The sequence below is a fragment of the Buteo buteo genome, chromosome 23 (genome assembly GCF_964188355.1).
Source record: "Buteo buteo chromosome 23, bButBut1.hap1.1, whole genome shotgun sequence".
Taxonomy (NCBI): domain Eukaryota; kingdom Metazoa; phylum Chordata; class Aves; order Accipitriformes; family Accipitridae; genus Buteo; species Buteo buteo.
The window spans coordinates 6,543,471-6,571,391 of NC_134193.1; the positions used below are offsets into that span (position 1 = coordinate 6,543,471).

At 53.4% G+C, this 27,921-nt stretch overlaps 1 protein-coding gene across 3 annotated transcripts; it reads right to left on the bottom strand.

Annotated features, from left to right (window-relative positions):
• Positions 1-1,931: 1,931 nt before the first annotated feature.
• Positions 1,932-27,921, bottom strand: ADORA1 (adenosine A1 receptor). 3 transcript variants are annotated; one of them, XM_075054996.1, is made up of 3 exons: positions 27,734-27,921; positions 26,909-27,294; positions 1,932-2,898 (listed from the first exon to the last, which is right to left on the bottom strand). In XM_075054996.1, exons 2-3 carry the CDS (start codon positions 27,247-27,249, stop codon positions 2,265-2,267), a joined length of 975 nt encoding a protein of 324 aa, XP_074911097.1. In that variant the 5' UTR covers positions 27,250-27,294; positions 27,734-27,921; the 3' UTR covers positions 1,932-2,264. The 3 variants fall into 3 exon arrangements, with proteins under 3 accessions (XP_074911097.1, XP_074911096.1, XP_074911095.1); XM_075054995.1 differs by lacking the exon at positions 27,734-27,921 and adding an exon at positions 27,479-27,606; XM_075054994.1 differs by lacking the exon at positions 27,734-27,921 and having other exon boundaries at positions 26,909-27,395.

A 27,921-nucleotide genomic window follows, 5' to 3' on the forward strand; every position in this document is an offset into this window, starting at 1 on the left:
CCCCTTTTAGTGATCTCTCCCCGGGAAAGGTCCTGAGAGCATGGAGTGGAAAAATCCACTAGATGTTTTTTTCTGAAAGCAATCTTTCACATGCCTTTTAATTTATGAGCATCCCAGTCATCAGGTTTCTGGGCACCTTAGCAAGGATCAGGCAAAGGCATCAGTTCCAGGAAAGCAGCCTCTTGCAGAAATAAGATGCAAGTGGGAATCAGACCTGTGCTCAGTAAACAGCAGCCCTAATCTGAGGCCAAGCTACTGCTGTGCAAAGGGACCATGGGCATGGGGTAGGGGGGGTCCTCTCTGCACTAGCCTGGGGTTGCAGCATCCTCAGGCACTACTGATAAAGGACTTTGGGTTCTTCACCTTGAGGAGGCTGGGAAGGTGTTCAGGGTCCCACCATCACAATGAGGCCCAAGGGAAGGATTTGGTCCTGTCCTTGCCATTGCTTTTCTGCTCCACTCCCATTTTGCCTACTGTGGTCTGAGCCAGGAGCCTGGATAAGATACATTGAGGGCCTTGCAAAGTGTGGGAGGCTGAGACCCTCATCTCTTTTCTTTGCTGCCCTCCTCTTCCTCTCAGAGAAATGGAGGAACTCCCTTCAGGCTAAACAGAGCTGGCTGCAGCAGTGGGCAAAGGGGACACCCAGCAGCCCCATTGCCCATGATACATGTGCACAGCATTGCTCTCCGTAGCCAGCTAATGAACTACCCATAAATGTCACCCATCCAAGGTCCTTTTCTTCTCTGCACCCGCTCCCAGCCCCTGCAGGAACTTGCTGCGCTCACTTTGCTGGTTGGTGACGTCCCAGGGACACGACCCTCCTAGGGCAGGGGAAGGGTCATAGGAAGTGTGTTTCCAATAGGAGACTGGTGAACAAGGGATGCTGATAAGAAAAGAATCCCAATTAACTCAGATTAACTCTTCCCACCACCTCTTCAGCCCTGGACGAGATCCTGCTGCAGAGCAGGGACTGGCAGTGTGGCTGCCAGCATCCACAGGTACCACAGAGCTGGGTGGGGGTGATGGTCCATCTCCAGCCACCCCTTCCTCAAATTTGTCTAACAATACACCCTGCTCACAGCTAAACCTGAGGCAGACATATGGGGGTGGGAAAATGCCCCTGCGGCAGCATCAACACCAACACGGTGGTCTGCAGCTGTCCCCCACTTGCCCTCAAATGAGCGCAGGTGTCTCTGCTCCCCGGGGCCATGGAGGTGGCTGCGTTAATCCACGAAGTTTGGGTCAAAAGGGTTTGGCTGCACAGGGAGGGTGGTAGGGAGCGATGTGGGAGAGATAAGACAAACAGGGGCTGGGAGAGGCTTGCTACTGCCTTGCACAGAAGACAGGCAGGAGAAAAGAGGGAAAAATGACTCAAAGCCAAAGTAAGAGGAGAGAGAAGACACATGGAGGGGACACAGCTCCCTGGTTGTAGCTTGCAGGGATGGTGGTGTTGCTGGGGTCCATGGAGAGCCATTGGGGCAGCAAAGGTTACTTCTTCCAGAGTACTCTGGGGTTATGCTTAAGGGTTTCCTGTCCCCTCTACCTACCTCTCTGGTAGTGTTGAGAGTTGGAGACTGACCCTTTGCTCTGTGGGGATGGTGGGTTCATCACCCTGTGGGTGCTGGCATTGCCATGGTATGCCTTTTCCTATCTCTTCCCATGTCTCAGCCCAGCTCACCTCTCCTTGGATTATAGAGGAGAAACAAAGGGCTTGAAAGCTGCCAGCTTCAGAGCTGCAGAAATCTCATTGCCCTGGGCTCTCCTGGTTGTCACCAGCTTCACTCCCACCAGAGCATCCCTTTGCCCCAGTGCCCAGGTACCCCCCATGGGTCCATGAACGCAGGGGCCAGAGCACGATGTACTCCCAGCATCATCGACTGCTGCGCTCCAAGGAGCCAGAGGTCTCCATCAACAGCAGAGGACCTCCTGGGTAGTTTTTATTATTTTACTTTATTTGCATGAAGATAAACTGCGCCTTTGTCTGTACAATTTCTCCTTAAATACTTGGCAACCCTTAAAAAAATGAAAAACAAAAACAAACAGGCAAAAAAAAAAGGAAAGGAACACTGCAGGCTACAATATCAAAACAGTACGATGCTTGTGAATAAATAACCGCCTGCGACAGCTGGGGGACATGACTGTTCAGATTGCACAGGGCTGGTGAACCCAGCCCTCCCGGGTCCTCACTACCCCTTCTCCTAACAGCAGGAACAGTGGCCAGATGGGGACTGGGTTGGAGAACCCCTCTCTGCTCTCTCCAGCTCCTAGTTGCCCAGCTCAGCAGTGGTGGTGCTGGCATTTTTGTTGGTTTTGCAGCAGAAGTACTGGTTCCAGATCTGCAGGAAGGCTGTCCGGAACTTCTTGATCCTGAAGGCATAGACGATGGGGTTCATGGCCGAGTTGCCATGGGTGAGGAAGATGGCGATATAAGTGAGGATGTGTGGTGTCTCGCAGGATGGGCAGAACAAGGTGATGCAGTTGAGGACGTGCAGAGGGAGCCAGCTGAGCGCAAAGAGGAAGAGGACCAGTGCTAATGACTTGGCGATCTTCAGCTCCTTCCCATAATACTTCTGGGGGTCATTGGAGCTGGAGGAGACCTTCTTGTTGAGTTGCTTGCGGATGAGATTGAAGACTTCCAGGTAGATGAGCAGCATCAGCAACAGAGGAGGCAGGACCCAAACGAAGAAGTTGAAGTACACCATATACTCCATGCTGATGACTGTCTCAAACTGACACTTGATGACAAACTCTGTGTGGCTGGCGTTGAGCTCCTGAGTCCTCCGCATCTTGTTGAGGTTGTTCCAGCCAAACATAGGGGTGAGTCCCACCAGAAAGGAGACGATCCAACAGCAAGCGATGGCCACTGCTGCCCGCCGGGGTGTCACCACGCTCTTATACCTGTGGAAGAGACAACAACCGCAGGAAAGAATTAAACACAAGAAGAATGCTCTGCCTGGGGGTTAAGACTGCTCCACATGGGATGGCAGTGCCCCTGCTGAGATGGCACAATGCTCCTCACTCCCTTCCTTGGCAATCGGTAACAGCTTGTCCCGATAGATATGTTAACAGACTGGTTTCTCTGCATGTGCCCTGGGGAACCTCACCCTGTCTCCCACCATCTCCCCCAGCCCCAGGGATGGGCAGAGACCTCAGACATGATCCTGGAGCTCTGGGGCTTGATGCCAAGCCAGGAAATGCGTTAGCGACCTGGACTGTGCCCGTGTGGTCAATCCTCATATCTAGGGGGGTTTCATGTAGCTCTGGCAGCCCACCTTACACCTGAGCTCCCTACACCCAGAGCAGCAGGTCACTCTTTTCTCCCCCCATGCACCAGCCCTGCTGGCACCTTGTCCCAGACAATTCCCCGTTTGCCGGGGGAGGAAATCACCAGCAAAAGCATCCTCTGGGACCTACCAGGCTGGAGGAAGGATCCACCGGTGCTAATGGACCTCCTGGGAAAGCTTCTGGGCACAGCCTGTTTCATTTCCTAATGTGCTGGGCCAATCGACAAAACCCTCTTTCCTGATGGGCTGGTGCCAAGGGATGGAGGAGGAGGAGGAGAGCCGTGCTGCGGCTGGGCTCTGCTCCCTCCCTGATGCTACCAGAGAGCACACTGGGGCTGGGCTTGTCTCTCCAGAGCTCTCCAAGCGGGAAGTGGAGCCTGATAGATTGATTTTTTTTCCCCCTGGCCCTCAAAGGAAATCTTCTCCTTGGAGGCGGAGAAGACTCGCAGCCCAAGTGTAATTGCTTTCCACCAGAGGGGATTGAACAAAGAAAGTTTTTCTGACTGTTTACTGGGTTTTTCAGTGATGCTGGTGTTAACCTGGCCATGGGGACCACATGGAGGTGGCTGGCAAACCTGGATCTCCATCCTGATGCTCAGATCTCCCTGCTGCATGCCTGCAACCTTTACCTGTGGTGGAAAAATGGAGCATTTTGGGGCTTTTTAACAAAGCTAAGAACCCAAACCCACTCTCCCTCCCCCTTGAAGGTCCCTTCTCAAGACCAATCTAAAGGGCAAGGTGTCAGGCTGGGAGCATAGAGGGGCACAGAGTGGAGGAGGAGACACTGGTCCCCATGAGTCCAGAGGGTCCAGAGCCACTGGTCACCAACAGCTTTCCTGAATGAACCCCCTCTGGTCTGGGAAAAGATTCCCAGCATCCTGGAGGCAGCCAGGTCCCGTGGGAAGGAGGTAGCAACACGGGCTGCTGTTTCCTCTGAGAGCCAAGGCTGGAGCTGGAGATTGATTTATTCCTTGTGGGGAGGAGAGAGGGCAGAAGACCCTGAGAAAGGCACAGGGCAGGGAGAGCTGGGGCACGGGGAGGGCGAGGAGTGGTGGGAGAGCACCAGTGCCGTGGACCAAGTCAAGGGAAGGGGGGGTAATGGGAGCAGTGGGTGGCAGAAGGATACCAGAGGCTCCCGGGGAGTTGTGTGCTGGCCTGTGCACCCCACGTCATGAATAACAGGTCCCTGGGGAAGGCTGATGTGCCCTTCCAGCTGTGACACTCCACTGCCCCCTCCTCAGGCTCCAGCAGCTCGGTGGGGTGACACTAGAAATAACAGCACTCCCGCCCCCCAGCTCCTTCTCTCTTTGCAATCCCTGCAAGCTGTGTCCCACCTCCCCACTCTCCCGGGTTTCTAGGGTCTTCTACTGATTTTGCTGAACGTGCTGCTGTCTTGGGTGCTCCCTGCCCTGCAGAGCTGTGTGACAGCCATTGCCGGAGAGACAAGGCTGCTGAGCAGCAGAGGTGCCACCATGGTCCCCAGACACCCTCCCAGGGCTTGCAGCCAGCACCCAGGCATGGAGCAGCTCCCAGAGCACCCACCCCTTCTTCCCCTGTCCTCATGCCTGGGTTGGGGTAGCATACAGGGCAGAGTCTCCTGAGTCTCAGAGCACTGAGACCTTGTTGTTAGTCATGAACCAGGGTTGGATCAGAGGACACAGTGTTCACTCTTGCAGCCAAAGCAGAAGGGATGGGGAACGGCTGCAGGGGGCCCAGCCCAGACGGTCCTGGCCCCCTGCAGCTCCAGAACATTGCGTGTTGTTGCAGATGGCTATCAGGACAGCTGCGGAGGTCGAGCAGACCTCAGGTCCCTGGGTGCATGCAAGCTCACATGGTCCAGAGTGTATAACACACACATAGCAGAACAATCGTCCCACACACTGCTCATCCACCTCCACACTTCGGTGCATGTCCCTCCCTCCTCCTCACTGCACATCTGTCCTCGCTGCACATTCATCCCTCCTCACTTCACATCCATTCCTCCTCGCTGCACATCCATCCCTCCTCACTTCACATCCATTCCTCCTCGCTGCACATCTATCCTTTCTCAATACACATCCACCCCTTGTTAATGCACATCCATCTCTCCTCTTCACTGCACATCCATCCCTCTACTTCACATGGATGCCCCCACCCCACTGCGCATCCATCCCTCCTCCTTGCTGCACATCCATCTCTCTGCCATGGTCCATATCCATCCCTCCTTGCTGCACATCCATCTCTGCCACCTTGCTGCACATGCCTGGCCTGACACACACCAGTTCAAGCATCAGGACCTGGCTCTCCCTGCTCCTCGCTTCACTTCACACCATGAGGTTTAAGCATGGCACTGAAGAAGCAGCCAGCAGCTGAGAGCAAAGCCTGTCTGTGCATCCCCTTGCACGTGTGCACCAGGGTCACAGGAATCATGGCTGAACCTGAAATATCCATAGGAAACAGCAACACTTGGAGCTGGGGCTTTTGTTCCTTTTGCTCCTTCAAGCAACAAGCCAAGGGCAGAGCCAGCTGCAGCAGCCTGCGGGGAAACATGCTCCCTGGGGGCCCATGGGTGCCCATGGGTGCCCACTGTCCCCTGTCAGTCCTACATGGAGAATGACAAAAGCCATAAAATGACTCCTCTGTCCACCCCACAGGGTCTGACCATGCAGCTCTCATGGGGCTCAGCTGCTCTGAAGGCTGCAAACCCTAAAGCTCAACCCCATGGCACAGGGCGTTTGGTGGGGATTAATTAGCAGAGGGGCCAGGGACAGACTTTGCTGTTCCCGTGTTTCTTCCTTGGTTATGTCATAAGGAAAAAGCCTTTCTCATTTACCTCATTTTGCATTAATATGACAGGGCTGGAGTTTGGGATGGGTCTGGGAGGCAGAAGCACTAGAAAATGCTGATAATGGCTCACAATTCATAAATAATCTTATTATCATCAGCATTAGAACAATTGCTAGCATCATTGCAATTTTATTACTACTATAATTTTTTTATTAACAGCTGCGACTAAAACATCCATGGTAATAGTCACCATCATCATACAATTTGGGTTTGTTTCCTTTGTCTGTGGGGTTTTGAGCCTGACCATAATTGCTAGTTTTTCCTCCTGTCCTCCCTCACTGGTGGTTTTTGCACCATCCCTTCCCCACAGAGATGGGCATCACCCCAAGTCCTCCTGGATGCCCTGCCAAGGCCAGGAGAAAGGAGCCTGGAGGGAGGACAGCAACTGTCCAACCTCATTGATATCCCAGGGAAATGGGGTGGGCAGGAGCTTTGGTTTGGTGTGGAACAAAAATGTCTTTGAGGGTTTGGAAAATAACGCAAAGAGGCAAAATATCAATTATTGATAGAGTGCTGTTTGCGTCCCCAGAGGAAGTGCAAGAAGTGATGGTTGGAGGCGGAGGCAGACAAATTGTCCCCAGGGGCTGCGCAGAGCTAACAGGGAGACATGGAGCAGGCTCCTCAAGGGAGAGGTGCTGCCTCGTGACAGGATGCTTCAGGAGATGCTGCAGTCAAAGTTTCTTGGGCTGAGGATGGAGTCACTGATCCATCACTCATCATTCCCAGACTAGATTCAAGTTCTTCTGCCACATTTTGGTGTGGCCAGACCTCTGCATCCCTCTCTGTGGCAGCCAAGGGAGCCCAGCTCAGCCCAGGACCTGCTCTTTAGGTGTCTGGCACTGGGTGGGCAAAGCCCCCATGGCCATCTAACATATCAAGACACATCTGAAAACAAATGGAGAGCAATGTATTCATTGCATTTATATTGATTTGACTTTTGTCTTGGGATCTGTCCCCCAGGAGAGAAGAGGGCTCATTTCCTAGATTTCCAACCCACAGGTCAATCCAAATCTAACATACAAAACATCTCCTCTTGTTTTGGTTGAAAAAGCTTCAAAGATTCCAGGTCTGGTTTGAATAAAATTTGGTTTTAGTATTTCTGTGAATATCCTTTCGGTCCAGAAAATACTTGCAGTTGTCCAGCCAGCCCCAAGATGCAGCTCTGCTGGTCCTTGCTCTGGTAGAGTTTATTGCAGTACAATTCCTGGGGAATTAATTCACTAATGAAGGCAGGCCATCGCTAATGAAATGAAGCTGGAGCCAACGTGGTAGGAGGAAAGGAGGCCAAGCTGACATGAAGCTCATCTGCATTATGAACGCAGCAAGGAAAAGCAGCCAGAGCATGTTCTGATCTAATTGAAAATCTCTAGACAAAAGTGCTTTGATCTCAGAGGATTTTGGTTTCTGCTCCTTTTTCCTGGCTTCATCTTTGCTTCAGATCTTTCAGTGTCCTGGAGGCCACTGGGTGAGAAAACTCAGATGTTGGTGTTCAGACCTGCTCATAAACGCGAAGCTGAGAAATGTGAAGTGGCTTCCAGGTTCTGTGAGGGGCAATCTCAGCTGCGGCTCAGGGTTGGGACAAAGAGGCCCCTGGACACCTGCACAAGGTGGGAAGTGCTGCAGAAGGGACACTGCGTGACAGAGGAACCCTGATTATGGCTCCTTTGTCACCTCTAACCCTGGATGTGAAAAGTTTATTCCTTCAGTCTCTTGCTTTGGCTGTTCAGCTCCTTCCCTTCAGATCTCTTTTGGGCTTCATTTAGGTGAAAACTCTAAGTTCAAAATTTTGGAGGTTATTAAGGATTTGAAGGTGTATTAAAATGTCTAAAAAGGTCTGTTAGCATTGGCGTAGATGTCCCTTAGCACCAGCTTCCCCCTTCATCATTTGAGTGCATCTCTTATTTGTTCACATCCCTCCTATGTGACAGTTGGGAGCTTTGCAGCTCTTTGGGGTCAAACACTAGCCGCTCAGCCCTTCACACTCCTGACAGCATCCATCCAACTACTGCCCCAAGTCAACGCTAGTGATTGGCCCAAGTTGTTTGCAAACATGGCTTGAGCTGTTGGATGACTCCCACCATGAAGGCATTTCACACCATCCTGCATCATCCTGGCAACTCTCACAGCCAGAATAGGGGTGACAGGTGGCAATGACACACTGTGGAGATGATGTGAGAAAACATCTCCTGGGCAGAGGGGTGCCAACACTGTTTCAGCATGTTGCTCTAATGGTCACATCACTTCTGGTTTTCCACCTTGGAAGAAATGTGAGTTTGTGACGCTGGTGGGTGCGTCGCCATGTGAGTGGTGGCCTTGGGAGGGACAGATGTCAACCAACAACAGCCAAAGCTGGTACCTGGATGGAGCTCTCCATGACAGCCTGTTCCTACAAATTCTCGAAAAAGAAGAGACTGGTCCTATCAGCATCTCCTCTGGGATGCATGGGGGATTGTCCTGATCCCAAAATCCCAGACTTGTTGCTTGTCAGATGCCAGCTGGCAAGAAAAGATGTAAAAAACTGGTCCAAAACCCATGGAGAGTCTTTCAGGTGAGTCAGAAGAATACGTCCTTCTGCAGCAAGGACATTGGTTTTGGTTGGTGATGGAGCCCCTGTCCTGCACCAAAATAGCCCAGCAGCCTCTATTGGCACAGTATTTCCAGCCTAACATGGATGTCCTACCACAGAGACACTTCCTAGTGCTCCAAAGGGACCAGGAGGACCCAAAGTGCCCTGTGCAATGTCCCATTCCAGCACCTCTGGTTGGTTGGTCTGCAAGAAATTTGAGCTGTGGGAGAAACCTGAGAAGTGCCAGCAGGCCCCTGGGACAAGAGGTGACGGGGGCACATGGTGGGAGAGGACAAGCCAGGTGGCTATGACAAGGCGGTTTCCACCATCCTGATCTCAGACTCCTCGTGTGACTTTGAAGAACTGATTTCAAAGGAGATGAGGAGGAAAATCTCTGCCTCGCACTGTACCCATGTCTGTTTGCTCAGGGTAAGCAAGAGCTCGGCTGGAGGGGACAGGCGGGTGAGGGCGATGTTTGGGTTTTCTACAGGTCACTCTTTCAGGGGGGCTGCAACAGATTCCCATGGCAGGAGAGGCACCGATGGGAACAGACACCTTTTACCCACCACTCACGTGGATGGGGCTGCATCCCAAATCTCCACCTAGAACCTCTCTGGCACCCACTGAGACAGTCTGGGTCAGGGCTGTCCTGCTCCCATCATCACCAGCTGCCCCAGTCTGGAGCACGCACTGGGACAGCCCAGAGGACTGCAGGAGAAGGGTGCTTGGCACTCCCTGAGCTGTGTGCTGCAAGAGGTAGGAGCAGGTGGTCCAAAGCTGGGAGTCTGTGAGGGCGTCCAGCAATAGATGTCCCTGATGGGTGCCAGGTCCTCCCTGCCACACTGCTGCTAATCTCCCTGTGTGCACTGAGCCATGATTTCAGAGGTCACGGCTGCTATTGCAGCTGGAGCAGTGCCCTGCAGAGGTGCAGAGCAGGGCTGGGACCACCCCACCCAGAGTCAGAGAAGGATTTTTCTCACCATTTGATGTCCTTTCTGCTTGGCATCAGCTCTACAAGCAGCTGGCACCTTTCTAATCCCTAGAGCTCAGCCCACAGGTGGTGACCTGGAGTTACAGCAGCTCAACACCCCAGGCTCAGCAGAGAGAGGAGCTGGGCATGCCCAGCCTTCTTCCTTGAGAACCTCTGCTCCCAAAACACCTTGGGTCTCCACTGCAGCAAGAGGAGATGGCACCACATCACGAGGCTGTTTAATGCAAACCTTGCCCAAAGCCACCATGAGAGGCTGAAAGCATGTGCATGGGTGTGTATAGATCCATAAGTGCGCTGGGTTGTGTGCATCACACTGAAGTTCTTCCTGGTCCAGTCTGTGTCCAGGGTTTGGCTTTACCATCCTAAAATGGCAGCTGTCTGTGTAGGAATTATTCTGCAACAAATGACTGCAAAGCGCAAGCAGCTACGACCGGGTGAAGCAGCTGGCAAGTCCATCGAACATTTCTAACCACTTTTAATAGCCAGTAATTCTGTAATGGATAAAGGCAAGGCTGATTATGAGGCTTATGAGAACAAATCCATCCTGTCAAAATTGACTGGTCCCCACACACTGAGGCACGGCGTCCCCAGGGCTTTGGTGAGTGCTTTGTTTGGTGGTGGGTGAAGCTGGAGCTGGCCACAGCTCCAGCAAACGGCAAGAAAGTGACAGAAAAAGGGTGTTTTGTGCTTCAAGCTTTGTCAGAGCAGATTGTGCAGGGACCTGGACCATTTGCAGCCCTCCTGGACCCCACACAGGGTCAGGGGAGATGCTGCTGCCTTGGCGTGGGTTCAGCCTGTCCTGACACATCTCCCAGGACCTTGGAGGCACCCTGGGATCCCTGAGGACTGCAGAGGGATGTGGGCACATCCAAAAGCAGCCCTAGGGAGACAAACATCCCCACAAGAAGCAGGGGAAATAAGGTAGAAAAGGGCTTTGTGGGCTAAAATACTTAGAAATGGGGAATGATGCTTCTACAGGGCAGCCAGGCTGTGTCAGGGTATCTTCACCCTAGACCGGCAGTACAAAACATGAAAGTCCATCAGGGGTGTCCATCCAGTGGCTGACTACAAGTGTGGAAAGAGGTGTCCTCCCCTGACTCCAGCGGTCCACAGCGTGGACCCAGAGGCCAGACACATCCCCCCACCTCTGCTGCTCTCTTGATGCTATCAGCCCTGGTGGGACCAAGCCTCAAAGCACACATCACAGCTCAGCCCACCTTGAATTTGGCATCTCCCATGGGGCAGCATCACCCACAGCCTCATGAAGCTGTTTAAGGGCTTGTTTCCCTCCACCTCAATGCCCATACACATGCCCACACTGGCCACCTGTTTTTTGAGTCTAAACCTGCCATATTTTGGGTTCCAGCTAGAGGATTGAGTTAAGTCTTTGCCTGCTTTGCCTTGGCTCTCTGAGCCAAAGAGACTTGTCTTATCACATCTCTGGTCCCTGGTATGTTAGCAGCAGCCACAACATCACACCAGCCTGGATGAATTCATTGCCAAGCAGTTGCACACCCCTCCTGGGGCTGCTCCTGGCCTCGATGGAGAAGTAGCTGCTGGCTGGATCTCTGCAGCCTGCTTTATTTGGGATGTCTGTGCCACTGGACTTCCCAGGCTCTGGCGATGAATCACAACCCATCTTTGGGAACAAACCACAGGCTTCCAGTAACTGCAGAGCTTCTTTCAGATCACTTGCCCAGTTGTTCTCATCTCAGAGGTGGGATGCGAGTAACCTCCACAGCGGCTCCACTGGGGACCGGTGCCAACAGCTTCCCCTTGGGCATCCCAGCGGCTCCCACTGTGACAGGATGCTGCAGGGGGAAGGGCGAGTACGGGAGGGCTGGACATTGTGAGCAGGGAGGATGGAAAGCATGGGGACCTTGCACACATCCTTCCCCTTCAGGCTCTGCCTTGGGTGTGGAGGAGATGCTGCTGTTGTCCAAAGAAGGCAAAGGAGCACATGTCGTGCACCGCTGCTCAATGAGAAAGGCAATTTTTCTCACATCCTTCAAGCAGCATCCTTCACCCCAGCAGCAAATGTAAATCCTTTGTGCACATAAAGTTAATCTTGTTTTCAAACTGGGCTTGGTTTACAGCCTGTGGCTGGATCTTGACATATTCAAGTGCTCTGTCACTGCATAAGCAGCAATTCTTGGCAAGGACCACTCACCCAGTGCTCAGCCCCCTTATCCCAAATATGGATGAGTGGGGGTTAAGCAGGGGGCTGGGGATGCCCAGGGCATCTGATGTCTGATGGAAATGATCATTTAATTTGTGCCTATTGGGGAGTGCTGCCCTCTAAACCCAGGCAGACCCTTCATGTCCCAAAGGGAGCCGTGAGATCACCTGATGCTGTGGGCAGCACCGACTGCATCCAAGGGTGCTGAGCGCCTGCACGGGGGTAGCCATGCTCTGGATGTGTCACCCTCCTGCCACCATGTGACAGTCCTGAGGGTGCACCCAGTGTCCCTGCTCAATGGGGTACAAGTTGCCCTGAGCCATAGATTTGTGCCCAGGCAGCTCCAGAGCTCCCTCCCAGCTCCAACATGTGTGGTCACGGCCCTCCAGGATTTTCCTGGATCACTGGCTTCTCCCTCCAGGACCCCCGGGTAGGTGGGAGGGAAATGATTTAACACTATTGGCAACGGCTGTAAAATCATGAAATGAGCTGCAGAATCTCAGAACTGGGGGAAAAAATGAGATGTTCTTGTCTTTTGGCTCCTGGTTTCAGGCAGCAGCATTTTTGAGCATTTCTCTGCAATGCAAAGCATGAGAAGTGCTGCTTTAAAAGAGAAAAGAAACAGAAATTAAGATTCTTCTGTAGCACCAGGACTTTGGGAATTAGGGCACATAGAGAGGAACAGCCCAGTCCCTAAGAGATGGGGGTGATATTATGAAAGCTGGCTACACCACTGATGGACAGCACAGTGTGCCCATGGACTTGTTTTCAGTGTTACCCCTGTGCAATAGATTAACTGGACATTTTTAGTGTCTGTTTACAGTTTTTCTGTCAAAATTAGAAATTTGGTGTGCGAACATCTCCTTGGAGAGGAGTAGGGGTCTGAGTCTAAGGGTGGGTCCTGCACACCCCCATCACATGGCTGAGCCCTTTCTAATGCTGAGAGCAACCCCACCTCCAGCAGAAGACAATTTCTGCAGAGCAAGAATGTTTCAGGAGAAGCTGCTCAAACCCCACATGCATCCCTCTCTGGACAGTGTGCTGGAGGTGCTTCTCACCCAGCATCGTGGTGGGGAGATCAAGTCATCTGCCCTCGCCATGCCAGACCATCACCCTGTGGATCTGGCCACCTCAGAGATCTCTCACACATCAGCCCTGTCCCTGCCGTGGTGATTCGCTGGGAGCTGATTGCCCAGGCCTGGCTCAGCAGCTGATCCCGCGTGTCTCTGTGTGTCACTGTGTGATTAGAGAAGTCAGGGCGATGTACTCATGTAGTACAAAGAAGAAGGGATAAAAGGCAGCTTTGGCTATCTTCAGTGTAAATCCAGGACTTTGCTGGATAAAAGCAGTGTTTTTTCAATTACTGTTTGTATTGTACTTGAATTTTTCTATGCATTGCATATTTTTGTTCCCTATGCAAAAGAACCTCTTTGAAATGAGGACTCTGAAAGTCAGCCCCCCAAAATGGAGAAGGGAGGGGGAAGAGGGGAGGATGAAGAAAGAAGGCAGCTCTAAAAACCACTTAAAATGCCAAACCTGTCAAATGTGGGCTCTATGAGAAATTGAAATGAGACGGCAGATATAAAATGCCTGGTGAGATTGGGCTCTGAGAGCCTCTATGGCTCATACCCCATCCCACAAAATGCTGTGGCTTGCAGAAAGCCAGCCGTGCTAAGAGGAAGATGCCAGCTAAGGAAGCGTCTGGTGCTATCTATACAGCACCAAGGCAGGTTGCCCAGTGCCATCATCCTTCCCTGCATGTCACCACCATGCTCTGTGAATGCTGCTAAATCAAAGGGCAAGTCAGTACTCAGAGGAGACCTCCAACCAGGTGTGTCTGAAAAGCACTGAGAGCCATTAAAAGGCAGGAGCAGATCAGAGATCCCAACTAGAAGGGAAATAAGAGGGGTCTTGAGACCTGCTGTTGGACTTTCATCTGCATTTGACAGGACATTAAGCTCTGCTCCCTGGTTAAATGGGAGGCAGGAAACTGGAGATAGCATCTCCCATTAAGAGGCATTAACCCAGCCATGAAGCAGGGCTGAGGTGGGACTTTATCTCTCCAATGCAGAAAGACTCTTCAGAAAAAGACATATCCTAAATTACAGTTGGAACAAGAGATTAGTATCAACTGCCTTTTAATTTCTTCTTTTTTTACACTTCTGCTTGCTAACCTGACCCCTGATTTTGCAATCAACAACTGAAGTCCTCAGTTTCTTAGGCTACAACTTGTTATTGCTGTAGAGGATCCTCACAGCACGATTTGTCGCTGCAAAGGGAACATTTCCCTTCTTGCACTTAGCCCAGTTCAATGTTTAATACATTCAAGACTGAAAAATTGGCTGGAAGCTGACAAAATGAGGGAGGCTGTTTTCTCCACCCAATGTCTAAATGAGAATTAGGAGTGCCAACGAGATCTACTGTTTCTAAACCTCAGAGGACACGGTAACCCAAAACAATGAGTTCAGCATCTTCTGTCCAACGCATGTTCCCCCCCTCATTAAAAGATGAATTTCAAATGCAAAAAGCAGTTGGATTAATTTAATTTTTTTTTGCTAGTGAGCTGGCTATATGTACTTTCAATTAATGAAAATAGTTTCAGAGACACCATTTCATGCTATAGTTGACTTTTAGCTTCTGTCCAAACACAACTTGCCGCAAAGCTTGAGTAAAACCTCTGTTATTCGCCCCTCCACAACACCATAAAAATGGGAGGTGAGGATCAGAGCACATATGTGTCAAGCCATTAAGTTATTTACATTGGGATGAATCTGTCCAGTGCAGGTCTATATAGCTATATTCAAATGAAATGCCAAATTGAAAGTGAAGGCTCCAGTTAACACCTCAATCAAATGTTCCCTCACTGCAAAGAAACAATCTTTTGCCAGGAAAACAAATAAAAAGTGCAAATGCAAAGCAAACCTGAAGTTTATTATTTAAACTCTGATTCCTCTTTCATAGTTAAAAGATTATTTATTCCCTTGGAGTAAAACTGATTGACCTTGTTGCCTGGAAGAAAGCAGCTCAGTATTTCCATCAGGATGGTGGAGACAAAGAGCTGAGACCCAAGACCAGGAATTGCAGCAAAATGTATCAGCTGGGCATAAATTACACCCTGTGCATCTTCCTAATTACTCTGGCAGTTAAATCCAGGCAAGGAGCAATGGGCAGACATAGCCTGAGCCTGCCCAGGCAGCCTAGCTAGCACAGGGCATGGAGGTGAAGGATGCATGGGCCGGGCAGGATCAAGTCCTCCCCAAGCACAAGGACTGTGCCGGTCCCTGTGGAGCCTGCGAGGGACCCGGCATCCCCCTTCCCTGGTGCAAAAGCGACATGCAGCACTGCAAGGAGGTCCCCAGGCTGCTGGAAATGGAGGTGCTTTGCTGTGGCTGGACCTGTGGCACTTAGGGCAGGGGATGGCCTTACAGACGGTGGCCGTCTGCATCACTGGTGCTGTGAGCATCATGGGAGTGGGTGTGAAAGCAAGACAGGGATGGCTGCTGGTATCAGAGCACCCTGAGCTCCCTTTGAGCAAACTGACCCCTCTGAGCCCATAAAGCACCTGTGTCCCAGCAGCGCTGAATGTGGGGATTGATCCCCCTTAAAATAAAGCCCTCCTGCTTGCACCCATGCGGGCGTCCCCCTGGCTCTGTGCAGGCTATGCCATATCCATCTGGACGCAGGCTGTGCTCTAAGCTCTCTCCTAGCCTTGACCACTGGCGAACAGAGCTATTTGCACTGAGAAAAATGAGTGTTTTGGTTTTGCGTGTTACACGGTTTAAGTCACTGAGTGTTGTTACCAGTGCAGAAAAGAAAGAGAAATAATTTAGTCTGTAAGCCTCTCGGTGCTTGCAGAGAGTTTGTAGCATCATTCCCTCTGTGAACAGATGGGGAAACTGAGTCGCAGAGGGGGACTATGACATGCCAAGTGAAGCAAGATGAACTGAGTTGAATGAGAAAACATCCCTGGTGCCAGGAGCTGGCATTTCCCTTATTTGAAGGAGAAGAAAAATCATCCTGGTCTCTGGATGCAGTGACAGAAATGGCCCAGAGAAGGCAGATAGACAGCCATGCCAGTGATGTCCTGGCTTTCTGTGCTCTGGCCCTCCTTTGAGGAGCAATAGAAAGGTGTTATTGTCACCACAGGCAGGGTGTGGAAATGGGACGATGTCACCTCCCTGCCTCTGTGTCCCTGCAGTCCTGCTTGGGCATCACTGTACCCGGAGGTCTGTGTGCAAGAACACCATGGCTGGTCTCAGGGACAGCACGGTTGGAGGCTGGCAAAGAAGACAAGGGAATGGGGCTGGGGAACAAATCGCCTTTCCTCCTCCAGCTCCTTTTTGTGAACAGAGACTTTTGTTCTTAACAAAAATCCAACCAGACCACTCAAGACTGCAGTGGCTGCTGAAAGTGGTCCCCTGCTCAGTGCTGTGGGGCAAAGCCCAGGCAAAGAAGGGATGGGGGAAGGATGGAAAAGGCAACGAGAGATGGGGCAAGGGTGTAAGGGGGAACTGCTGGGTCCCACTGGGCTCAGTGCAGTGAAGGGCAAACCCAGATGCTGCAAAACTTTCCAGTGGCTGATCCTGCTCTGCACTGCCCTACATCACCAAAAATAGTCCTTCCTCCCCTATTTGCCCCCCATCGCCCATCTGGCCCTTAGCCCATAGGCAATTGCTGCCTGTGCTCTATAGGAAGGAGCATCTCAACCCCTTGGGGTTAGTTTATACTCTCTTGCTGATGACATCACCACTGATGTCTCCTGAGTACCCAGACCTGCCCATTGAGCCCCCCTCCAGTTGGAAAGGCGGCTATGTGCCCAGCAGCAGGCTATGTGCCCAGCAGCAGTGGGGCTGGGTGCTGGCAGAGCAGGGGGTGCTCAGCTCATTGCTATTCTGCAGGACACCCCACTAGCTGTGGGGCTTTTTTGTGGCCACCTTGGAGAGCATCAATCGCTCTTTCTTGCAACTGGGCATCCTGTGCAAGAGCCACATGCCTGCCTCAGCAGCTGGGCAGCCGTGCTGCCAGAGAAGGCATCTCCCTGCCAGGAGCCCGGACAGCCTCTGGGATGGCTGGTTTCCCATTTGATGGGCTTGAAAGTTCAGGTCACCTTCGATGAGATGTGTTCCAAAAGGACCAGCTCCCTGGGACCACTTTTCCCAGCCCATCGACAGCCCGCATGCTGGGTTCTCCCCTTCTCTCAGCTCCTGCGCCCATCCCTGCTGCATCTAGTGGGATCACTTTGAAAAATCATTAATTTATCTCCGGGATAAACCAATGCTGTTCATATTAGCTCAGTTGTGCTGGCTGTTGTTTCCCCAGGCTCTGAGATGGTACTGTTGTCCCCAGGGGGACGAGTCTTTCAAGCTGACCCCGTCCCTCCAAGAGTCTCTCGCCTGCATGGTCTCTTCCATGTTCCATGTCCTGCTGTCTGCAGGGACCACAACCCTCCCATGATTCACACCTGGGCTTCCCTCACACCCCTGTGGGCAGGACCCTGCAGGTTTTTTTCCTGTCCTTCCTCCAGCCAGAGGTTTTCTTCCAGCCCATCAGTTTCCTTCCATTCTGAAATGACTCCTGTGTGTGTCATAAAGAAACTCATCTCCCAGGTCATTTCACCACAGTGCCTCCTCCACATTTTCCTCCTTTTTTCCATACTTCTTTGTGTTGCAGTAACTTTTCTATCCTCCCTGCCTCCACACCAGAATATAGACCTGCAAATACGCTGACTTTCTGAATTTCAGACCCCTCTCGACTCCCTCATGTCTGCTCTGACTAGTCCCACCAAAGCCCCTCTCCATGCTGAGGCTTGCACTGTGACCCCTCGGGATAAATCATTCCTCCCCTTTGTCAGGTTGATTTTGAACATGGCCATTTGAATGGAGTTGCTCCATGGCCCCCATCCCTGAGCCTTTGCCCAGCCCTGCCTGCTCTGCCTTGGAGGCCTAAGGACTTGCAGATCCCAGGCCACCAAGCCAGGTGGCTGCCATGTCCCCTCAGAGCACATCCCCATGTCCAATAGTCCCTTGTGTTTGGGTACAAGCTGCTTTGAGATGTCCTGGACAGGAGATCTTGTTGGGTCTGGCCTCACTGGCTGCACATTGCAGCTGTGGGTCTGGAGGTTCCTCCAGATCAGATTTTGAAAATGGAGTCTGGTGGGCTTTGTCCCAACTGTCTCCCATCCAAACTCATGGCCAAAATCCCCTTTCTGGTCAACAGAGTCAACCTGGCACATTTAAGACACAGTTAAGCTTATTCTAACACTGTGAATGGGCTATAAAAACCATGCTGTGATGCACCCTGGGGTGTAAAAGGAGCTGAGGGTGGCTTGGCTGTTGGTGGCCACATGGCACATTCCCCACCAGAGCAAGACAGATGCCACATGCACATGCCAAGGGCTGGGCAATGACACGGAGACCAGCCTGTGGCTCCAGAGCCGGTCACTGGGGAGGGGGTTGGTGCTGGCTCTGTGGCAGAGGAATGCCCGAGCCTGCCTGCACACCCAGCCCTGACCCTGTGAGTCACTTATTTCTGCTCTATCACCTGCTCTGGCTGGTGTGGAGCGAAGGTGGGACCATTTCTGTAAAGACTGGGTGATGACGACACCTCCCATTGATGGCATCACATTATTTCATCTCAGGGGTGGGGAAGACCCAGGACCACCCACCAAAGGGCTCCTGCATGCCCCAAGCCAGCTCCAGCACCGGATGGCTGTGGTAACGGCACACACCATGGTGAGCTGGTCCTGACTCACTCCTGACACGCTGCCTGCAGGGCCAGGCTGGGCTGGTGGGGACTGGGCAGGCTGAATCAGCAGCTTTTGCTTTGGCAGAGCCTCCTTCTGTAGGGTGTTTCACTTGTCTTATTGCCAGCAGCTGCACAGGGTCCTTCAAAAGCACTGGACCCCAAGCTCCAATGTGCATCATCATCGCCTCCACCAACCTAGCACCCTTGGAAACACCCCAGTCACTCCAGAAAAGGGAAAATCATCTCTGAAGTGCTCAGTGGTGCTGTTGGAAGTGTGACAGTCTGTCTGGGTGTTCCCAGGTGTTTTTGGGGCTCTGCTGCTCAACCACAGGTCTGATGGACTATCATACCATGGACACAGGACCATCACTCACCTGCAGTGAGGTACTTCACCTTACTCACTGCAGACACCTTGCTGGACACCCCACCATGTCCGGGTGGCCCTGACTGTTGGTGATCCTCATCTTTTGCTTGGTGGGGACCTCATGGTCAGTTTATATTGCCACGGGGAGGAAGAAACACAAGCTGGCTAGTGTCCCATCTGCCCGCTTTGTAGAGTGGGTCCTCTTGGGTTGATGGTACCCAACAGACCTGAATGACTACTATGGAGGTGACAGAGCCTTGCTGCATTCCATCTACCCATCTCCACCTGGTTTGATGTCTGTGTTCCCTGTAGGATGAATTAATGGGCAGGAGCCCCCTCACTGAGGGCATCATCCCTACAGATGTGTCTCAGCCCATTTTGACTCTCCCAGTGGAGGGAGATGCTGCCACTTTTAATTTGAACTGATTGCTGACAAGAGTGACTTTTGGCATTCTTGATTCCAGGCTCTGCATATCAGGGACCTGTAGCCCAGGAGGACTATTTGGCCTCCTGGATAACCCCATTTCATTGATTTACTCCTGCATGGATCACCATGGCATGGGCTGGGATCATGGAGGAGCCTGGCTGCTGGGTGCCCTGGGCACAGTCATGACATGAGACCATCTGATCACTGCACATTGCATGAACAGAAAGGCCAGGTTGTCCCAGTATATCTCAGTTGCCATACCTGCTGTGCCTCAGCCTCTATCCCTGCCTGGTGGGGTCACCCTGAGCGAGCCACGGTGCTGCTCTGTGCCTCAGTTTCCCTGTCTGCAAACGTGCTGTTGCCTTTGCTGGGAACATACCTTCAAATTTACTGGTGATGCATTGTCAGGGGTTAATGCATTAACCTGAAAATCAATAGAAATGGGAAAAAAAAAAAAAATATTTCCAGAGCATGATTTTGGGGTGTAGCAGGCAAACATCAGCAAGAAGAAGCTGCTTTTGTTCATCGCCCTGCAGCGCAATGCAGGCAGACGTAAGCTCTGCTGAGGAGACAGATGTTGACTCACAGCTAAAGGGGTCAAGGCGCAATGATACCCTGGGCAGATTACCCGCACAGGGACCACATCTTGCCCCGCTCAGAGATACAGGAGAAGGGCTGGGATGAGACAGGGTGCTGCTGCCCAGGAAGCCTGTCCAGGGTGTCTGGAGATCATGCATCTCCCCCTGCCCTTTTAATGCAGAAAATTTGGGAATTACCCCAAATAACATCAAGTCCACAACATCCCTACACAGGATTCAGTGCTCTTCTCCCCTTCCCTCTGTGCTACTGAGAACAGAGCATCCCACAGTCAGACCCTTGCTGCAATCCAAGGAGGGGGACACCTACAAACCCCAGCATTTTCCCTAAGAACCCAGGAGCTGGGGACACTGCTTACAGCCCAAGTCACTTCCCTCTGGCTGGCATGGCAGCGTCTGTATCTTTTTCGAGTGACCTGATTTTGCGTCTGTTGGCAAATACCTCGTGGTGCCGCTGCAGCAGCTGTGCTCGCTCCCGCCGAGCCAAATCCAGACGTCCCCTCACCGAGGGCAGAGCCCTCGTGGCTTTGATCTCTGACTTAGCATGCTCTTGGCTGAAAATTACTCTGGGGATCAGAGAGTCATGCTGAAAACCAGCTCACCTGGGTATTTACCAGGATCTCAAGACCAATATAACCTGCTGGTAAATTCCTTCCCATTTCCAAGGCTCTGAGTATTTTGGTGATACCAGAATTGAGCTCCTGGTCCCAGACCAACACAGCTTGTCTGTGCACCCTGAATTTGGTTTGAGCAGAGCTTGGTGTGAAATGCTTGTTCTGATTTAGCACCCACTTGCTGAGCTGGTGCAGGGTGCTGGAAACTGCAGCTTGGAAATAGCCCAAAGTCTCCAGCAAACCTCTCTGGACTGATTTCTGCCTTTTATTCTTCATCCTTGGTTCAGATCTGCCTGTTCCTTAGGAATTAAGGTCTCCATAGATCACCCTTGTTGGCTAAAAATATACCTGGCAGAGGGCAGCAAAGGAAGAAACAAAAGAGGCGGCTGCAAAGACCTGCCAGTCTCCAAAATTTCTCCGGTTTATGATAAATGGGAGAGTTTTCCTTGGAAATTCAATCTGCTTTTGCAGGAGCAGAACCTGTAAGGATGGATGGTGTCTTTTCATTGACTAATGGAGGTCAAAAGAAACCTAGATGACCTCCTGGGCACAAGAGCTCCCCTGCAGCTCTCCGAGCTCACAGTCCCTGCTCTGAGTCACCTGGATGCTTTTGAAATGTTTCCTCCAAATTTAAAAATAAGCCTTGGAAGAGCCATGGTTTGGCTTATTCACTTGCCTGGCTGGACAGGATCACTTACAGTTGCCCTCACTTATCATCTGCTGTTTTGGCCACACTGGCTAGACACATCTCCAGTCACCTTTGTGTCCCTGGGGACATGTGAAACCCATCATCTGGCCAGCAAATTGCCCTCAGATGGAGCATACATTTCTTTTTCTTAATTTCATCCCATTGCTCTGGGTTGAAACCCTTGTGCCAGTCTGAAAAATTGCTTCTGTGGTTTGATACCTTCCCTCTTCAGTGGGTACCGTCCCCAGGGGACCAGCTCCCACAGGCACTGGGGCCACCAAGCATCCCAGCCTGGTCTGAAACCTCACCATCTCCATACTGGACACATCTGCTTGGTCTCAGAGCCCAAGTGTCTGGGAAGGTTTCCTGGCAATTTGTGTTGGGAGTGCTGGAAAGTTTTCCCATGGGACCTTAGCTGCTTTGGTGCCTGGGAATTTTGGCCAAAGCAGGGTCTTATCCTGATGTCCTACTCGTCCCCCCTCCCATGGCAGCAGGGTTCTCATCACTCTCCTGCCAAGACCCTCCATGAACTCTCAGTGGAGGAAAAGGGGGAAAACCATCTCAGACGCATGCATTGCTCCACGACCCAGCTGGCTGAGGGTGACAAGACTTCCTAGGCTTCCCTGTGACCCAGCCCCAGCTGGCCCCACGCCTGCAGCCCTTGGCAGGCCTGGAGAGAAGGGGAAAGAGCGCTGCAATCCCAGCAAGAGCCCGAGTTCAGGCAGGAGCCTGAAAACCAGCAGGGTCAAGGTGGAAAACTTCCCCCTTCCACTGCCAGGTCCATCCAAGAGCTCGCAGGCTACCTGCAAGTCCTCCTCACCTCCTGGCTTGCAGGCACTGCAGTCCAGGGCTGAGGGTTGCTCCTGCCATCCCTGAGCTGTTTTATCTCGAAAAGCTCAGGACAGGGCACTCCTGAACCATGGGAGAATGCCAGCACTGTCTGCAGAACCACCCACAGACCCTGCTTTACCCTGGGCTCTCCCCCTGCTGCACCCCAGCCTCCTGCCCCCCCCCCCCCCATTTCCTAGCAATTTCCAGCCTGGTTTGGTCTAATTTCCATGACTTTGCAGCCTTATGTGTGTGTTCAAAAACTTTAACAGCACAAAATGCAGCTTGCCCTGGTGGGATGCTCCTCAGGGTGCTGCAGGATGGGAAGGGCAGGGCTGGGGGAGGGGTGGGGAGGGGCATTCCGATTTTGGGGCCCAGGCACTGAGGGTGGAGGTCCCTGCTGTGCAGTGAGAGACCTCACGTGCAAGGGCTCTTGCTACCAGCAGATTTCTCCAGCTTTTATCCTCCTGGCACATCTTTCAAAGTGTTTGAGGAAAGAGCTGGTGGTCCAAGTGAAGTAAACAAGGTGAGGACCCCCAGGGACACGCCAAGACAGGACCAGGCTGCATCCAGCATCCCTGGCCAAGGGCTATGGTTCAGCATGTCCTGAGGACAGCAGCCTCTTCTGCCATGGCCCTCTCCAAAAAGCCAAACGCAGCATCTCAGAGCAGAGACGGGGCCCCTGAGTCAGTAGAGGCTGGCAACAAAGGAACTACATCCCCCACAAACATCCCTCCGGCACCGTCCCCTGCCGCCAACTGCCGCCACAGGGATGCCGAGGGGCCGGTTCCTGCCGGACGCCCCTAGCCGGCTGCTTCCCCTCCCTTTGAACTCGTTTCATCTTCCCCCAGCGCAGCTGCAAGAGGGAAGTTTGGGTTGTGCTGGGGGACCCCGCTGTGCCTGGCTGGAGGGGACGCCAGGACAGGGGTCCTGCCTTGCCGCTGGGCGGAGAGGAAGGATGCGAGAGGGGAGATGTGAGCTTTTCCACCAGCATGAGCGCCGCAAACCTATTTTAGGTGGTTTCCAGCTGTTTAGAGGGGTTCCTGTGGAGGCTGGGGAGTGTGGTACCCTCTGCTCCAGCCTGCTCAACCCGAGTGATGCTCTTGCATCCCTCCATAGTCAAGATAAGGCTCCTGAAGGGAGGCAGCATCCTTCAGACCCCAGCAGCCAGGAAGGATGCTACCCAGGGGTTTGGGGCAGAGGGAGAGGGTTTGGTGGGATATCCTGGTCCCCCAACCATGCTGGGTGTGCACTGAGTTTACCTCCAAGAGCAGGAGGAAGGAGGTGCCAACTCAAAGCCATGCAAGACCCCTCTTCACTCTGCAAAATCTGCCTCCACCTTGCACGAGTGGCCCATGTTCCTCTGTGTTTCTGTGTCCATGGGAAACACAGCCATGGGAGCGAGGAGGATGCCCGAGATGGAACATCGGATGCCACTTGGGCATCTCCCACTGCCATCAAGAGACACATTACAAATGTCTTGGGGCATCATTTACTCAAGACATACTGCCACCAAACACCCAGCCCCAGGGCTGCAAAGCTCCCAATCTCCCCCCAGGGCTCACTTTCCAGCCAGGTGCATGGGCAGCGGACGGCTCCATGTGTTTGCTGGAAGAAGGAGCAAACCTCTAGGTTGTTCCCCCAAGCTCGCAGCCCCCAGGGCCAGGGTGTGCATGTGTAGACAGGAGCCGGAGCCGGGCTGCGATGCACCACATTCCACCCGCTCCCTGCCAAGCTGTGCCTCCAGTCCTGCCTCTACCTAATTAAATAGAAAGCCTGGAAAGTCCAGCGGTGACTTTGCTTCTCCTTCAGAAAACTCTTTCCAGACAATAGTCCCATTGGCTTCTCACCCCAATTGGCCAGGATGTGGAAACCTTTGCACACCCCTTCATGGAACCCGAAATGCAAGTGCTGACTCACTGGGGATCACCAGAGCAGAGATGGCATTTGTGGGGTGGTTGGCATGAGGACGGAGCAGGGATGCATGGAGCCTCTCTCCTTGCTGCTCCCAGTCCCAGTCAGCTGCCTCTATGAAATGCATTTCCCTTCCCCACTGTTGCCTCTCCCCAAGCCTCGGCAGAGCCAGGGCTGCCTGCGAGCGGATAGCGGGGCCAGCGATGTGGGGGAACCCCATGCACGACAGCCCACGAGATCCCCTTGGCCACACCAGACCACATGTGGGTCACACTGGCAAGCACCCACCCTGTGCCAGGCTTATCTGGGGACTTGGCACATAAGCAGGCTGTAGCGTGCACGCTGCCTGCTGACCCTGTCCCCTCCGTACCTGATGCTGCCCAGCCACGTACTGGAGGGGACGTCCCTGCTCTGTGTCCTGCCTGCCCTAGGGATGTAGCTGAGGCAGAGATCCCCCCACATTGCTCCCCACCTGCCTGCAAATCTCTGTGGGATGCCATCGCTGCCCAGGACTGGATGCCATTGCTGCCTGTGGACCTCCAGGGACCTTAGCAGCTCTGCCCGAGGTCTCCCAGGTATGAGTGGCCACACATGTCTCGCTGGGGACCCAAGTCCCACCGAGGTGTCGCAGGCTCTTAGCACCCAGCATCAATTTTCATGCCAGTGGGTTTGGCGTTGCAATGAGGAACATCACCACGAAGCTGCGATTTGAACTGTCAGCACTGTAAAAATGTTTTCAGTATCATCTTTTAGCATCTAGCAACAGGTTGGGAGAAACTTGAGGCATTTCAGATTCAGGGAATTTTCTTTAGTGGCATTTTCTCTCCTGTTTGTGATACTTTTGCTGCTGCTGTGTCCAGGGCACAAAATCACCTAAAATCACTGCATTTGCCAACTGCTGGGAATTCATGCTGGGGAAAGAAGGAAACATCCAGGGATAAGTGAACAGGAGAGCTGGTGAAGCCAAACCTTTCTTGTTGAGGCTATGAACCCTTTCAATATTAAAGTAGGCTACAAAAAGTCAGAGGAAAACTCTCATAATGCTGGGTGCTCAGGCACATGATGGGATGACAAAATTCAGGGTTGATATTGCATGAGAAAAACCCACCCAAATTATACACAGCACAGAAGGCTCTAACTTAATGTTGCTCCCAGTAAAGGTCCTGGGCTCAGGGCAAAAATCTCCCTGAAAAAGCCCATTTGATTCTCAGAGGCAGCAAGGGAGGAAAAAAGACTGTGTTTGTTAGAAAAATGACTGATGAGAGCTAGGCAGTGTTGCTATGTATAAAGCCGCAGTACTCCCACACCTGAACCTATCCCCACTGCGCTGGGGATGCAGGAGGACCAAAAAAGCACCAAGAGCAATGACAGGGTGAGAATCACTTCAGTTACACTGACAGGCTGGAAGACGAGGATTTTTTCAGGCTGGGAAAATCACACTTAGGGAGGAAGTCAGGAACAGCCTGCGAAATCGTGTGTGGCTGGGAAGGGGTGGGCAGGGACTGTGGTTTTATCCTGTGGCCCCCCCCTCTGCCTTACACTCCTTCACTAAGCAGCCTCTGCTGGCCATGGCTGCAGGAAAACTCCCAAAACAACAGATCTCTGGCCTGATCCAGTGGATCTGGGGACACCAAGCACTCCAGAACGGCCAGTTGACCCAGATGCAGGTGCCTCCTGTCCCTGTGTCCCTGTACGGGAAGGTGATTCCTGCCCCGGGAAGGGTCCTACACCCATTGGGGTTTGGGCAGCACTTAACACAAGGGGGTTGGGTCCCTTTTTGGGGGTCTTTGTGCTCATGAAGCGTTGTGGACCCCGCCAGCAAAGGGGCTGGAGCCCATGTCTGAACTGCAAAGGGGTCAGTGGGGTGACATGAGCTGGGTGTGTGCTCAGCCATCCGGGCTGAGCTGACTTTTCCAGCAATGCTCTCAGACATGGGAGCCTTCCCAGAGCCGACAAGCCCAGCAAAGGTGTCCCTGCAGCCTGGGCATGTCCTCGGACAGAGCAAGGGGGACTAATCACAGTGACTGCAAAGCGAGAGGCTGAGCCGGGAGACAGGGGCTGCACTCGAGCTTGGTGTCACATCCCCTTCAAGCCCCGCTGACACCCCCCAGTCCCACTGCAGCACCCGGGCCCCACAGCTGCCTCCCCCCAGCCCCAAGGGCTGCAGCACCATGCTGGAGGGGAGTGATCTGGCCACAAAGCAGTTAAATAGCTCCTCCCGGAGCAGCAGCGTTCAAATACAGTGCATCCCCCTCATTTATGCCCCATGGTATTTACTATTGGCTTGGCTTTGACAACAGATACAGATGATGAGAAGGGGAAAAACAGGAAGAGGAGTCATTTGTGGGGCAGCCCCATAGCCAGGGGTCTCTCCTGGGTGAGCCTGCCCCATGAGATGTGCTGGGCTCTCACCTCTGGTCCCTCAAAACCCCAAAGCTGTGTCTCACGTGTCCAGGAGCAAGCAGGTTATCACCCCCGGGCTTCTGGGCTCCCCATGGCAAGGGAAAACCTGGGCTGAAGAAAAATCTATCATCCCCTTTCCATTCCCTGAAGCACCCTGCCGGTGCTGTCCCATGTGTGGGTGGGACACACTTTGTCCTGGCCACAAGGACCCTGCGAGGGGCTGCCCTGTCCTGCCTGCTGGCTGCCACAATGTGATCTCTGCCTGCACACCCAGCATCCCCTGAACCCCCAGGCAAAGCTACCGGAGGCTGCAGGAACCCACCCTGACCCAGCCTGTCCCGATTGCTGCTGTGGCCAGATGTGCCCGGGCAGGCAGCGTGGAGGAAGACCTTTCTCTCAGTGCTTCTCCAAGTTTGGGGCATCCTTGCTCCCTTTGAACCCCCGCAGCAGCCACTGCAGATCTGGTCCTGACACATTTTCCTACCTGACGGGGATCTTGACCCGCAAGTATCGATCCACGGCGATGGCCAGGAGTGCCAGGATGGAGCTCTCGGTGAGGATGAGGACGGGACAGGCCACCATGAGGCAACTGTAAAACTCCGTCTGCGGTCCGATGTTGATGATGATGGCCAGGGGGATGACCAGAGCCCCCACGGCCACGTCGGCCACCGCCAGTGAGACGATGAAGCAGAAAGTGGCATCCCGCAGCGCCTGGTTCATCTTCACAGCCCAAATGACCAGGATATTCCCCGGCACGGACACCAAAGCGATGAGGACTTCAATAGAGATGTAGGCAGCCTGGAAGGCTGAGACGGGGTGTGCCATGATGCTCCGGTCCCCCCCCGCCTCACGCTGGGGTCCCTCGGTCACCTGCAAAGGCACAGGGAGGCGATCAGCAACTGGCATCGTTAACTGCGCTGTGAGCCGGGATGGAGCCTGTGCGGGGAGGTGGGAAAAAAAGAAACCAACAAAACAACCCCACTCCCGTCTGTGCCGTCCCCTGGGGCTCTGGCCCGCTCCCCCCCCCCCCCCCCGGGACACATCCTGCACCCACCTCCATCCCACTTCGCAACCGCTCCCGGTGCTCCGGGGGGAGCGGGAGCCGCCGGCCAGCCCCGGGGAGAGCGGCGGAGCCCCACCGCCCCTCGGGACCGCCCCGGGGCCGTCTGCCGGAGCCCCTCGGGGCCGACGCAACCGGAGAGGAGCCGCCGTTCCCTCCCCCCCGCTCCCCGGGCTGCTTCCTCCCGCCGACCTCGCACCGCTCCCCGGCGGCAGCCGCCCGACCCTGCCCGGCCCCAACCCACCTCACCTTGTCCTGCAAGCCGAGGGCTTGTTTCGGGGTGTCCTCACCCTAAAATAGCAGGAGCTCTTCACCCGCAGGGGAACGCGGCAGGCATGCTGAGGGGGTGGCCGGAGGGATGCTCGGGGCGCTGGGTACCGGGCTTGCCACCGGCGGACGGAGCCGTGCTCGGTCCCCGGTCCCCGGCACCGTTCGGC